Source organism: Plecotus auritus (genome assembly GCF_963455305.1).
Source record: "Plecotus auritus genome assembly, chromosome: X".
Classification (NCBI taxonomy): Eukaryota; Metazoa; Chordata; class Mammalia; order Chiroptera; family Vespertilionidae; genus Plecotus; species Plecotus auritus.
The window spans coordinates 3,678,475-3,694,339 of NC_137784.1; the positions used below are offsets into that span (position 1 = coordinate 3,678,475).

Genomic DNA, 15,865 nt, shown 5'->3' on the forward strand with positions numbered 1-15,865 from the left:
CCCGGGGTTGTTGGTGATGCAGCATTAGTGTGGCCGTAGTTAACCGATCCCACAAGGTATGTTCCTAAGAGCACCCTGTAACAGCGGCACCCAGGGCAGCTCAGGGCCCAGTGTGGGGTTAGCAAAGCACCCACAGGGACTCTGGCCAGCTGCATGTCTAGAATGCCGGGTTTCAGAGCAGAGAGGGGCTGTGGCTCTGGCTGCATTCTGCAGGCTGTGGGCTGGGGAGCAGGCTGAGCATTTATGCTGCTTGGAAGAACACGCAGGGAAAAGGGAGCCCGTTTTGTTCTGCAGCTGGCTGATGCCGAAAACATCCCTTTGGTATGGGTCCAGCCCTCCTCTGTCCCCTGTCTACCCATCCATCTCCCCTCTGATAGAACCTTTCCCCAGCTCCCTGGTGACTGGGCCGTCAGGAAGTTTCCTGGTTCTGGTGAATTTCCTTCACCAGTCTTTGGTCGAGGGCTGGCCCCTCCCCTTCCTGAGGGGCTCTGAACCCACCTCTCCATCCTTTCCTTCCAGTGGGTTTGTAAGTCAAAGGGTTAGTTCTTTTGATCTTGAGGCAACTTACACCTTACCATACCCTCAAGAAGCAGTCCCTTAATCTTTCTTTGGTCTCACCTCTTCGAGTATCTAATACAACATTTCGGTAGAAATTCACGCAAGCATATCCATACCAACCCCCAAATATTTACATTGCATTTCAAGGTATTCACACCCCGTGAGGTCGTCTTTACGTCCTGCTAAATACTTTCTCCAGCTTTTGAGTTAAACATTGCTCTGGTAGGCTCATCGTTGAGAAGAACATGAACGTATCTTGTCAATTGTGAAAATTCCCCTCATGTGAGTTGTATCTTGGGTGTACCGTATTATCAGACACACTTCGTAACTGACTTTGTGAACTTTCTATCAGCTCTTTGCATTTCCACTGGGAATGTTTTCACCAGGAGGTCTGCCAGCTTTGACAAAGCCAGTGTGAGGCAAGGAAAGAATGTGCGGTTCAGAGAAGAGGTTGTGTGTGTGTGTTCATGTCTGGAGATACAGCAGGGCAGCTTAGACATCATCCACCCCTCACTCCTACCCCCTAACTCCCCAACTCTTAGCTCTCTGTTTTCCCAAAAACTTTTACTTGTGGAAGACCCAGGAAAACGTCCACAAATAGTTTAGTAACATGAGACTTTCCTTACCACATATCACTTTTGCTAACTTCTCACCTTACCTTTTGCACCAACACAGCTGTAATAAACTCAATACTTGCGGATAGTGCCACAACCAAATAGTAGATTTTGATCCAAGCAAAGAAGAGTCATTTTGAACTACGAGCTCTGGGCCCCAAGAAGCCTGGAACTCACTTTCGATATTTAATAATAATATTACAATAGCAATAAGATAAAGCAACGAACTTTTCCACTGCCTAGGATGATCCACTCATACTCCTAAACCTTTGTCAATAGCACGCAGGCCCGCATGAAAACAATAACAGCATTCAGTACAGTCAAGGAGAATCCTATCAATGCCACTGCATTGACACTGTTTCTGTTTAACTGCATACGTTGCAGTAAAATGACTATTGTGGTCAAAGAAGGCAAACGTAAAAATGTTTCAATAAATTTCACATCGCTGTGCAGCCCCCGGCTGGGTGTAGTGTGGCAGGGGACTGCTCTCAGCAGCATCATAAAGCAGCTGTCTGGAAATGCTGCAAACTGCAACTTGGCCTGCAATCCCAAGTCTTCACCCAACACAGATGTAACGCTGCACACACCTTTTCCCAACCGAAAAAAAGGGACCCTGACTATCCTCATCACTTGGAAGAGGTCGCTAATTTTTTCCCCTTGAATATTAAGAGAACAAAACGTTTATGAAGTAGTAACATTTCACGGCATAGCTTTACACCGGGACAATGTAGTTGCAGGAATACTAACAACTATTACGGTTGAGGTTTACTTTTATATTATTCCTATTGCCAAGGTAATAATTGAGAAGTGGATTAAAAATGCCAAGAAAGCAACATTGACCGCTTTCATCTGGGGGATGGAGTAAGTGGGGTGTCTCGGAGCGCGCCTTTATTGCGTTGCTAGCGTTGGTCTTGCGCCAGTACCACTTACCTTCCTGCACGGGGTGCCAAGCGCCAGACCTCTCTGCCTCGATACCCCACTGTGTCAGGTCTACTGACCGGGTTGTATTCATCTCTTTATGAAACACCCACTAACCATCCTGACTGAAACTCCACTTTTCTCCAAATTCACTTTCAGTCATCTTTCAGGGTATTCCAATATTCACCTTCCCCAATTCAAACACTTGAAGTATTCAAACATTGGGACTTGGGAGATAATGAAACCATAATAAGATGTAATTGAGTTTTTCAACTTGGTACATTTTGTCTCATTCACAATGGGTCGGAACCATGTCCATAATGCAGCTCATTACTTACACTGGGGATTTCATAGCCTTGTATAACACTGTCATCTTGCCATAAAACATGATGTGTAAGACATTATGTAATATGTGCACCCTTCAGAGAGGCCACACACTAGCTTCTAACATCCTTTGTCTAACAGACTGGACAGCAGTGAGCATTCTTTCCCTCCTTCTCTATAAAAATAGTATATGTTTAATAACGTTCATGACTGTTTACAAAATGACTAAAATAAATTAAAGACAGATAACGAACTTGCCATAAAATATTGAAGAAACGAATCTCTTAACTTTTGCTAATAATAAAAATAGGCTGCTGGTAAAAGGCACTAATTTCAGATTTTAAATGATGCATTCAAAGTAGTTTTAGATCGACAACATGGACAACACTGTAAAAATAAATACATATCTGTTAATAAATTCATTAACACTTGTAATCATGAGTGTTAATAAAAATGAAAAGTAAGAAATTAGTAATGTCATTAATTTTGCATTTGAATGTATGAATTTGATTAGTGGGGATCTTTTTATAAGATTAAAAAGCCCCATAGATATCATATAATTATCCTTCATTAAAGTCAGTTGGGGGATTAACTAGAATTTATTTGACAAGTGAAGGATTCATGAACTAGAGACAGTATAAAATTTCCTAGTGGCATAAGGAGCAGATGTTCAACATTACATCTTGCCATTCTATGTAAGATCTGCAAAGGATATTCCTCCAAATGGTAGGGCGGATGGGAAAACAACACTCAAGGAAGGCCTTTCACATGAAGATCATGTAAAATGCTATCATGTAGATAATCCTGGCAAATTACATTATTGACCTTTATCATATCATAGAAATATTAGCCTTTAAAAATGCAGTAATGGGTGAATATAGTCTGTATTTTTGTAGGAATAATAACTTTGAATATCTACGTGATACCATTGTGGCAAACATAGAGCTATGGCCTTTACTTTTGTGACCTCAACCATGTGAGGTTAAACATTACCTCTTCTTCCAGATGAGAAAACATTTAGAGGATGTTAAATCATTTGCCCCAAATTATTATAGAGCTAGTGAGGTCCAAAGTTGGAATTCACATCCAGGTCTCCTTCAGTCTCTACAAATATGTATAGTATTAAAGAAGAAAGTGGTGCCCTGACCGGTTTGGCTCAGTGGATAGAGCGTCGGCCTGCGGACTGAAGGGTCCCAGGTTCGATTCCGGTCAAGGGCATGTACCTTGGTTGCGGGCACATCCCCAGTAGGAGGTGTGCAAGAGGCAGCTGATCGATGTTTCTCTCCCATCGATGTTTCTAACTCTCTATCACTCTTCCTTCCTCTCTGTAACAAATCAATAAAATACATAAAAAAAAAAAAAAGAAGAAAGTGGTAAGGGGGAGAGATCAACCAAAGGACTTGTCTGCATGCATATAAGCCCAACCAATGGACACAGACAACAGGGGGGTGAAGGCATGAGTGGGGGGTTGGGGGGAGCAATGCGGGAGATAAGGACACATATGTAATACCTTAATAAAGACATTTTAAAAAAGAGGAAAGTAATTTGAAAATGCTTGATTCTCAGTTATCCTTTTACTTAAATTCTTTTTTTTTTTTTTTTTTTTTTTTTTTTTGCAGTTTGATCCTGTTGTCATCAAGACATCACCGCATTGGTTTCATGTGCATTAAAGAGACGAACAAGTCCCGACACCACCAAGCTGTGAGGGCACCCCAGTTAGATGAGCACCCACACTTCACTGCTTTCCATCTGTGCAGGGAGAATGGGCCTTTCTGGCACTGTGGTTAAATAAGGCAGGTCCCTCATCTTCATGAAGCCATCTGCGTATATTTTATTGTGGTCACTGGTTTCCGGGGACGAAACACCTCATCTAGAATCACCCAGCATGACGCTCTGAGTCCATGACGCTCAGTCATGTTGCTGTTGTTGGATTTCTGTATGCGCAGCCCTTTCTCACCTATTCCATTTGTATGTCTTGTTGGGTATTACTTTCCATGCCAACAGCATGGAGGTCAAGCCAGTCACATTTAGCCACCTAAGAAACGCCTTAGTTACAAGCAATAGATATATTCCTTTTGTTTGGGCTCATCCAGGGGACTTGCTTGGACAATGGCATGTCAAAGACAGGGGCTTGAAACACATCTGTGCAGTTGGGCCTGCCCTTACACCTTCACCCTGCAGTCACCAGGAGAACGTGTTGGAGCTTAGTTGCAGAAGAGAGCTGTGTAGCCGTTGAGTGGCTCCAATCATCAGCCTGACATGCAACGGAGCCCAACCAAGAATAGCAGGACCTCTTAGCTGCCCCCAGCTGATTCCAGATGCACAAGCGATAAACATTGGTTGTTCCACTCTATTTAGGGTCTGTGGTTTGGGCTATTCAGCAAAACCCAGCTGATACCAGGCCCATCAGTCCAGGCCAAGGCTCTATGTACTGTATAAATGCCCGTGGTAATTTGATCCAAGAAATTTCAGGAGAGACATAACCACCTATGGTGGACATGCCCTTGTGTGGCCTCCATAACTCCCATTCCATGCTATTCATGACTTTGTATGATCCTCTCTCCTTGAGGGTAGGCATGACCTATGACCTGCTTCTAATCAACAGATATGGCAAAGGACAAATGTCTTATCTATCATTCCAGTAATATTACATTATATGGCCAAGGTGAAAGGAGTTTTCAGATGTAATCAGTTGACTCTGAGTTAATCAAAAGGGAGAATGTTCAGGGCAGGTCTAAGCTAATCAATCAAGATCTTTAAAGAAGGATTTAGAGGTGAGAGAGTTGAAGTAGCAAAGCGCTCTCTCTCTCTCTCTCTCTCTCTTTCTCTCTCTCTCTGCTTTGAAGAAGCAAACTTCCATAAATTCCACAACAATAATGAAATAAATTCTGACAGCAACCTGAGGGAGCTAGGAAGTGAATCTTCTTTAATTGGACCTCCAGATGACAATGCGGCCCAGCCATTAGCTTGCTTTCAGCTTTATGGACCCCGTTAAACTGGGCCCAGAATCCTGACCCATGGAAAGTGAAATAATAAATGGGTGTTATTTTAATCTGCTACGTTTTGGAAAATTTCTTACACAGCAATAGAAAACTGACGTCATTTTTCCTGGATCAAGCAAAAACAAATTCAGAGAACTATACCATTACTTAGTGGGCTAAGAAGCATCCTTTAGGTATAACATGACTCCAAATGTTTCTTTTCCTGGTTACATTATTCACTCATCAACAAATGGTGCTTCTATCAATCCTCTGTGTACTTTCAGAGAAGCTTCTTTGTTTTTTTGACACAATGCTTATTGATCCCAGTTCACTTTTTGCAACAAATCATCCCTCCATTTTCTTTATTTCTTCTTCTTTTTTAAAATCCTCACCTGAGGATATTTTTTTCCATTGATTTTTAGAGAGAGTGGGAGGGAGAGGGAGAGACAGAGAGAAACACCGATGTGAGAGACACAATTGCTTTCCTCCGGCATGCCCAGGACCAGGGCCAGGAGGCTGCAACTGAGGTATGTGCCCTTGACCAGAATCAAACCCAGGACCCTTCAGTCCACAGGCCGATGCTCTATCCACTGAGCCAAGCCAACTAGGGCCCCTCCATTTTCTATCTGCTCTTCTCAGACCTTCATGCTGTCCTTTTCTGATTGTCTTGGAATTTCTAACCATCTTTCGAATTTCATCTTTTTTAAATGGATGTTTGATACAATCTCTGGTAAGGTTTTCATAAAAGCTTCCAAGGCAGGCCAGTTAGGGAGTGGAAGGGCAGAGGGTCGAGGAGAGAAAGCTGGAAAAGGGGGATATGAGGAAGACAGGGGGAACCATTTGTTGGTATGGGCCATTTATACTTCAGTCATTTAGAAGCGGGGTCTTTCGGCATCTCTCTGTCAACTAACCCTCAATCAAATTTCTACTTTCAGCACCACATGCCTCAGATTGACTTGTGCTAGGAAAGAACAGTGTAGTTAGAGAGAATAGGTTTATACAATAAGAGCACGTTACGTTGATGTGGATTTAGTCAAAACATTTCTTTGTTGAAAAGTTACTTCTATTTTATTCTATTTTGACATATTTCTATATTTATTTGCTAAAGAAGTTTCAGACTTGCTCCCCTGAAAAGTCAGTTCTTCTGGTCCTTTGTCTTTTACTCAAGTTAACTGAAATAACTCTGTGGGTGGGAGGAGTGTTTCCGCTATCATCGTCTCTCTGGCCAGCTACCGCTATGTGAGCTCATTGAGTTACCCCTGATATCAAATAGCTCATGGGCCCCAGTGAGAGAGGAGCCTCTCTGTGTTTCAAGTAAGGTCTGAAATTCTTCCCAGGTGGGGGGCCAGTTACCGACATTTCCAATGATGGCCCTGTTCTCCGAAGGGGATCGGGTATCTGGTGTTCTTTGGTTATTCATTTTATTAAATCCTTTTTTAAAAATTGTGAAGTAACACTCAGAAAAGTACATGAAATTAAATGTATGATATAACCATGAAATAACCAGAAGATAGCCAGAAAGTGCTGTTAACCCCATGATCCCCATATATTTCTTCCCAATGGTGCCACTCCCCTCCCATGCCAAAGGTAACCATCATCCTGACATTTATTTATAGTTTTCACACCTCTGTATGCATCTCTAAACAAAATAGTTTAAGTTATGGATGTATAAGTAGAATCATACTGCATACTGTATATTCTTTCGTTTCCCACTTCTTTCTCTTAGCGATATGTTTATAAGATTCATCCATGTAGTTTGCTAGAGATCATAAAATTTCATCGCTATTTGGCTATTTTTACTAGTATAGTACAAGTTATTACTATCATTTTCTTGGTTAGGAAAAACAAGCCAATGAATATTGTGCATTCGTTCTTTTCTTATCTTCCCTTGATGTTTAAATTCAGAAACAGAATTGATCAGAAAACAGTTACCAGACAGAGAAATCACTAGGGCATGTGATACTCACTGACGACGTTGGCTTGTCCGGTGAATATGGTGTACTGCAGCTCATAGGAAACCACGCTGAATTCATCATCGGAGGCCCAGTGAACAGTGATGGTGTCATAGGAAGCCGTGCAAAGCTCTTCTCTAATTGTGGGAGGGTTGGGAGCTGTGGGCATCAAGAATGTTCATCAGTGGAGAAGCATTCAACTCTGGGATACATTTCAGAGATGTTTGACCGTTGAAGCAGGCCTTTCTAATAGGTCCCTCAGGACTACTGTCCTGGACATGGTGACACCAACTCAAACAGCATTTGGTTGGTCTGTTATCAGTGTGATTTTCAATGGGGAGTATGACTTCAACCTGCCAGCATGGACTTACCTCTATTTATCCTGAAAACATGTTTAGAGGTCAAACAAACAATACTCTCTCGTCCATGAAGGAAAACGTATTAAACAAAAAGTACAGAAGATAAACTTTTGATACTTCCTCTATATTAGAGGTATGGTAAACTTTTTTGGTAAAGGGTTAGATGGTAAATATTTTAGGCTTTGTGGACTCTGTTGTAACGACTTAACTCTGCCTTAGCATCACGAAAGCAGCCAGACAATTTGTACTCAATGGACACAGACATGTTCCAGTCAAACATCATTTACAAAACAATTGAGAAAAAAAAAGAAATGAAAGAAACAAACAAAAACAAAAAATACACAAGTGAGGACCAGATTTGGCCTGTGAGCCAAAGTGTGCCAACCTCTGAGCTATGTAATGCCACATTTTTTTAAAAAAATTGTAATAAAACATAAATGAAAGAATTCCCTAACTTGATAAAGTAGATTAAACTTAGTTCAAAGGTAAATATTTTGTCACCCCAATCAACTTAATTTTTTTAAAAAAAGTAAATATTATGTCTAGTGTGGAAAGAGTATCTACTAACTCCACTATTATTAGTATATTATTTTTAATTTTTATTGAATGTTTTGGGGTAACATCTCTATATATTAAAGCCTAAGCAACCGACCGACTGGCCGACCAGCTGGTAGCTATGACATGCAATGACCACCAGGGGGCAGATGCTCAATGAAGGAGCTGCTGAGCGACAGCAACTTTGCAGAGTGCCCTCTCGCACTCCAGGACCCCTCGGGGGATGTTGGACTGCTGGTTTTGGCCCGATCCCCACAGTCCAGGCCGAGGGACCCCACCGGTGCAGGAATCTGTGCACCAGGCCTCTAGTTGGTTGGTAAAATTATATAGGTTTTGAGTGTACAATTCCATAATACATTTTTATATTTAAAATTGTATCCAAATGGAAAAATACTGGAGTTTGTTATCCCATCACAGGTAAGCCAAATAATTGTTTGAAAATTTTCTTTCACTAGATGTTTTGATGCCTTATAAAAAAATGTATTAATGTGGCCCTACTTTCTTCTCACGTATAGGTGATCTTTCAAATTAAGAACAAGATTAACAATCCATCATCTCTAAGAAGTACATTTTCCTTCCCAAAGGAAAACATGATTCTTTGGCATTTGGTTAACTTTATCACTGGAGAAGGCTGCTGTTTTATGTCTTGAACACATTCTGCAGCAGAGAAGTCTAAATCCTACCAAAATAATGATTTTAAGTTGACTTCTACTGGATGGATTTCAGGAACTGGTTTTATGAGAAGAGTTTGTGGGCAAGAGCTAGAAAAAAACTAGGCAGTGAGTGCTTTGCATGGGCAATAATATTTGACATCAGGGGTTGGCAAATGATGGCTTTGGGCCAAATCTGGCCCACTGCCTGTTTTGTAAATAAAGTTTTATTGGAACATAGCCAGGCTCATTAATTTATGTATTGTCTATGGCTGCTTTTATGCAACAGCAGGGTTGAGTAGTTGTAACCATATGTCCTGTACAGCCTGAAATATTTACCATCTGGCCCTTTGCAGTCAAAGTTTGTTGACCCCTGGTTTAGAGACTCAGTCCAGGCCTTTATTTCCACTCTCTATATGTACACCAGAACTGAACTTCAGACAGACTTCTGTCAGAGGGGAAGGGTGGTGGGTGGAAAAAGGCAAAGAGATGAAAAAATATGTATCTGACACATAGACACAGACAACAGGGTAGTGATTGCCAGAGAGAAAGGGGGCGGGGGCAGGTGGCCGTGGGCAGAGGGGATGGAGAAGGAAAAGGACTTGGCTTTGGGTGGTGAGCACAATGCAGTGTGCAGATGTTTTATTGAGTTGTACTCTTGAAACCCGCATGGCGTTATTAACCAATGTTACCCCAACAAATTCAAGAAAATCTTAAATTAAAAAAAGAACCTAGCTTCAGAAGGAGAAACATATCTGCAGTCTACAGGGTAGTAGCCAACTTTGTTTACACTACTGCAGAGTCCCTTTATGCTCTAAACTTTGATGGGGACTCATGAGTCCCAACCAAACACAAAGAGGGGGGAAAGTTTATAAAAAAGGATAAATTTAAAGCTCTGATTGTTTTAGTATTCTTGACTTTGCCACCTGAAGACACATCTGGGCCAAGCATAGGAAACAAGTGACTTTTCTGTCTGCTGTATCAAGTCCATTTACCCAGCTTTGTCTATTTGTCATTGAACACCTACATGTGGCAGACACTGCATCCAGGTGTACATTAAGGTAAGAGGGTTCTACAGAGCTCTTACAGCATTCTTTCTGGAACATGTATTAATGCATTTGTCTCCTGAAGCAGCCACATGCAAGATCTAGTGTCATGTGCTGTGACTTGGACGTGGATGACTCAGGGACAGCATTCAGGAGATGCATCTATGGCAGCCGTGGGCAAACTACGGCCCGCGGGCCGGATCCGGCTGTTCTATCCGGTTCTCTTGCTCTCCCCTCCGCTCCTTTACTTTGAATTTATATTAGTTCACACAAACACTCCATCCATGCTTTTGTTCCGGCCCTCTGGTCCAGTTTAAGAACCCATGGTAGCCCTCGAGTCAAAAAGTTTGCCCACCCCTGATGGGGAGGCCCAGCTGCATCATAAAGCATGCTTACTGTCTGTGGTCCCTGTTACCGTGGGGTCAGCCTGCATGGATCAGTGGAAAATACTTATTTTCCCACAACCTAAATAGTTCATCGAATTATTTCTCCATCCACCATTGTGGAAAGATTTTGTTCCTTCTGCATTGCAATCGATGACTAAACGTAAAGAAAACTGATGTCCAAAATAGGCAAGTAGCCGTGAGACACATGGCAGTAGCGGCCATCAGGGAGGAAATGTCCCCTCTCTGGGTTATTAACTTGACATAACACTTAGAGGCATGTCTAGGGGGAAAAAAATCTTGTTTTTACAGTCAGGCAGGCTAACCCTGTTTTGATTAGAAACCCAATGGCTGTGTCCTGAAAAGTCAATACCCAATTTACTGTAAATGAGACCAGGAGCATGCTGCCAATTTCAATATTCATGGCATGGGTACCAGACCTGGAATTTTCTTGCCTCGATCATAAACAGGACACAAGAAATGGTGGGCTAATACTCCACAAACACTTCATTTCCTGCTTACAAATGTCTGATAAACTATTTGGACTTGGCAATATCAACCAAGCATCATATGTTATGGCCAGAATTGATGTTATGTCTAGAAATGGGCCAAATTTGTATTTGAGGTTGACAGCTAAGAAGGCATAATAGCAGGTACCCCATATGGTCTTTAGTTTGGCATAAACAGCCATCGGGATGATATATGATGTGCATGTTACTTACCAGTCAGTGAAAACTACTTTCACAATTTCCCCTTTAATCAGTACTTTGGCATTCGCATAGAGATTAGAATGGGCAGACATCATCGAAATACTATTAAACAATTATTGGGAAATGGGGAGGGCATACTCTTGTCAACAAAACGCTGATTTTGTGCAGAATGACCGTGTGCTCAGCCAGACATTTTTCCAGTCTTTTCTGCCTTTGGCCATGACCTTGCAACATGGATCTGGCCCACAAGGCATAAGCTGAAATTTGCTAGATGGGTCTTCTGAGCAAACTTCCTGTTCTCCCGATAAACAAAGACACTCTTAGCTGACAAGGGTTTTTGTCATCATTTCCCCTCTGCCCCTCTCTCTTTGTCTGTAACTTGAGCCTAACACTTGGAGGTGGAGTCCTCATGTTGAGATCATGGGGCCAAGAGCGACACAATGAAGGTGGCAGAGCAGAAAAAGGGGAAGTGTGAGTCCGGGGTCATCACTGAACTCTGCCCAGCCTTAGGGCACGTGCCTCTGTTCTCCCGCTTCATGATGTGAACGCTCTGATGGCTCTAGTCCCTGTTAATTGGATTTTCTGTTGTTGCAACTCCACTCATTGCTAAATGCTATAAAAAACAAAGGAGAATTTTAACTAGACCTGGACTAAGACATTAGCCACCAACTACACGTGGCTCTTAAATTTCAATTAAATGTGATGATATTAAATAAAAGTAAAAACTCACTCTCTACACTTCAAGTTTTCCACAGCTGCATGTGGCTAGCAGCTACCATATTGGAAAGTACAGATGTTTTTATCATCGCCATTCAGTGCTAGAAGATAGAGTTAGTTCAGGGGTCCTCAAACTTTTTAAACGGGGGGCCAGTTCCCTGTCCCTCAGACCGTGGGAGGGCCGGACTATAGTTTTAAAAAAAAAAAACTATGAACAAATTCCTATGCGCACTGCGGGCCTGGGACACGTCGGCTGCTAAGCAGGACAGGCAGCGGCATCCGGCGGGCCGGATCCATGTCCTCGGCGGGCCGCATGCGGCCCGCGGGCCGTGGTTTGAGGACACCTGGTTTAGATGCATCTCAGAGATAAAAGGTTAAAAAGGGACAGCATTATAGTCATAAATACTTGAAACCGAGTTTGGCTCTTCCTGGCAAATGCTTTGTGAGTTGGTTTCTTTCCCTAATAGGAGTGCTATGGTTTGAAAGAAGAATGACGTAAGAGACAGGGTTTGTGGGATGGCTTGCCTCGCTTGTCAATGCAGAAAGCCTAAAAGCAGCACCTCCGGTCCTTGCAAAGGAAAACCTGATCTTCCGGGTACCATGCCCCCTGAATACAGAACCCCCTGCTTTCTGTGCCGACTGTGAAAACAAACCCCACCCAGTGCTCCGTCCTGCTCCCTGTCCCATAAACACGCACACGTGGCCTTAGGGCGGAGATGCTGCTGCTGCGCCGGGACGTGGTCCCCAGGGGCCTGCACAGCCTGAGCTCAGTGCACATCTGGCTTCCCTGGCTCCACGGAGCCTTCCTGCAGCCGCAGGCACGGGGGGCTTCGGCTAACACAAACAAGGTCATCTAAACAGTCCACATCCTCCCAGCGAGTGTTCTCAGCGCCCACTTTAGAGGTTAACAGCAAATAAAAATTTGGAAGCCTGGTTAGGACTAGGAGTAGCCTGAGGTTTTCTTTTCTTGTTGTGGCTCTGTGTTTTTTTTTAAATATATTTTATTGATTTTTTACAGAGAGGAAGAGAGGAAGGGAGAGGGATAGAGAGTTAGAAACATCGATGAGAGAGAAACATCGATCAGCTGCCTCTTGCACGCCCCCCACTGGGGATGTGCCCGCAACCAAGGTACATGCCCTTGACCGGAATCGAACCTGGGACCCTTCAGTCCGCAGGCTGACGCTCTATCCACTGAGCCAAACCGGTTTTGGCCTCTGTTTTTTTTTTTTTTTAAGCTTGACTTCCCCATATCATGCTTATCCGAAAGCACAGGATTGAAACATGGCACGAGGAATTCAACCGTGATGTGGGGGATGTTTGTCACGGGGACCTTTGCCAAGATGAAATTTCGTCTTTTACTAGAAAGGGCAGGGGGCTTTGGAGTCTGAACAGATCCAAGCCAAAACCTGCTTCTGCTATTCCCTAGCTCTCTGACCTCCAGAACGATGGATGACCTCCATCGATTGCAAAATGAGGGTTATAATGCTCTACCCCCATGTGATGTTACAAAGATCAGACAGGGTTGCGCATACAGAGCTGGGGCAGGGTTGCGAATACGAAGTTAGCTATCGTTTTTTCCCTCTGCCACGGCACTGAGAGACAGGTGCCACTGCCACGCAATGGAAAATCGCCACGTTTCCACACGTGTCTCTTTGATGAGCAACAAGGCTATTATTTGCCTTAGCCATGCTCCGAGAGTGAGGGGAGTGGTGAAAGGATGCTTTTAAGGATGGAGATTCTCTTTTCTCCTGTATCCTCAATGAGTCTTGGACTATGTCATTTTCATTGAAAAAAAAGAAAAAAAGAGTGCCAGAAATTGTTGCTGGGATTATTAGACTCCATTCCTAAATCAGAAGCCTACATCCCTGGTTTTTAGGGATTTGACCTGGTGGCAAAGTGTGGTATCACTGAATATACGCAATATAAAACAACAACAACAACAACCCACAAATACAATACCTGTAAGGTAATCCAGACATTCTAGCAATTTCTTCTCTCGGGAAAAATCTAAGGCAAAGGTGTCAAATGTGTCATTAAGGTTGATTTCAGGAATTAGAACCTGGGAAGATGCAGTTGCCATGGAGACTCTGTAATTGAAACAAAACAACTTTTTAGAAATGTTAAGATGGCTTTTACTATACCTACGTAAGATTTTTAAAAATCACAGGAAAAATATCATTTTAAAATAGTGCTGTTTTTACATGCGAACCTTAAAAAGATTCGTGGAACCAGCATAACCCAGAGACACAATACAAATGAACTCGAGCTTAAAGAAAAGGCAGAGGCACTGGAAATGGCTTCTCCATTCCTCTTTACTATGGAGGGGGGAACATTCCCCATGGAGGAGAAAGAATATTCATATTTCATGTTGCTGTGTATTCAACAGCCTGGCCCCATCACATCTAACCCCAGCGAGAAGCACATAGCTGCAGGCATTTCTTCACACATCTGTCTGGGAAACTGTTTGTTCCTTTCAGACTCGACCCTGCTCCACTTCAAAGAGGAGTCTCCAAAATTTCAAACTGCATAAAAGGCAAAGTAAAGATGAAAAAAGAATGTTTCCAGATATTGGATTAGTTTAATCAATTACTAGCCTCTCTCTAAAATAAACATTAAAAAAAGGAGTTTTTGTCTGGCTTGTTTTCATTCTCCTTGCATTCATTTTCTTGCATCATATTCCCAGCAGATGGCATGGAAAATATTCATGAGCTTTCTCACAGATCCCCTCAATGGACGCACTGTTTCTCCTCTTCGCTTAGGGCTGCTAGTTAGACTTCTCATTTATAAACCCTGCAGCAAGGTATAGGCAAGTACCAATGTTTACAAGTGGCAAAGCCATAGAGATAAAACGTAGGCTGGTGGCTGCCAGGGGCCGGGGCAAGGGAGCAATGCAGAGTGACTGCTCATGGGTATGGGGTGACGAAAATATTTTGGTACTTGATAAGAGTAATTGTAGAGAGAAACCAAGATGGCGGCATAGGTAAGCACCTATACTGCTGCCTCGCACAACAATTTCAAAACTACAACTAAAAGACAGAACGGACACCATCCAGAACCACAGGAAAGCTGGCTGAGTGGAAATTCTACAACTAGAAGGAAAGAGAAAAGCTCACAGAGAACTGGAGGTACGGCAAAGGGTCTTTGTGCGCACAGAGAGGAAGGGCGGCTGTGAGCCTGGCTGACTTTCTCTGGTGGAAGGGGGAAGGAAGCCCCCGACTGCACTGAACCCCAGTTCCAGGCGAGCCCCTGGGGACTCACGCTCTTATGAGGGGAATCTGGACTCTCGTGCGGAGACTCGGGAGCCGGGGAAGGCAGAGGTATGAAGGCGCGAGCATGCGCGCAAGGGCAAGGCTGACGGGAAGCCAAGACTGTCTGCTCCGCCCTGAGACTCCACCCCATCCAAGCTGAGCACAGAGGCTATTGCAATTTTGCAAGTCTAATCCTATAAGGCTGTCTCCAGCACCGAACTTCTCCCAGCATAGACACAGCTGATCCTCACAGCCAACTGGCCTGGAGGTCTATTCCTCCCAGTGATACCAACAACAATCAAGACTTAACTACAACAAGGCTGTACACACAGTCCACAAAGGGGTGCACCAAGAGTGTCCACCTCAGGTTAACTGGGGAGGCCGACCCACTGGGCCATATAGGAAACCTAGCACACAAAGCTACCCTACCAACTCAGGGAAGCAGTGACAATGCGGAGGCAAAGAAACAGATCACAAACGAAAGAAATGGAGGAAAACAAACGACTGGATGTAGAATTCAAAACCACGGTTATAAGGCTTTTCAAGAATATCCTAGAAAAGGCCGATAAATATAACGAGACCCTCAAAGATATGAAAAAGGACCAACTAGAAATTAAACATACACTGACTGAAATAAAAAATATTATACAGAGACCCAAAAACAGACTAGAGGAACACAAGAATCAAGTCAAAGAATTGAAATACAAAGAAGCAAAAAACACTCAACCGAAAAAGCAAAAAGCAAAAAAAAAAACCCCAAAAAGTTGAAGATAGTGTAAGAAGACTCTGGGACAACTTCAAGTGTACCAACATCAGAATTATGGGGGTGCCAGAAGAAGACAGAGAGCAA

At 43.1% G+C, this 15,865-nt stretch overlaps 1 protein-coding gene across 2 annotated transcripts in view; it reads right to left on the bottom strand.

Annotated features, from left to right (window-relative positions):
* Window positions 1-15,865, bottom strand: part of MID1 (midline 1) — a 246,639-nt gene that overhangs the window by 14,229 nt on the left and 216,545 nt on the right. For both annotated transcript variants that reach the window (XM_080652560.1, XM_080652559.1), the window contains exons 6-7: window positions 13,727-13,854; window positions 7,363-7,506 (exon numbers count right to left, since the gene is read on the bottom strand). In XM_080652560.1, coding sequence (XP_080508686.1) covers window positions 7,363-7,506; window positions 13,727-13,854 — 272 coding nt within the window. The remainder of the gene's footprint in view (window positions 1-7,362; window positions 7,507-13,726; window positions 13,855-15,865) is intronic.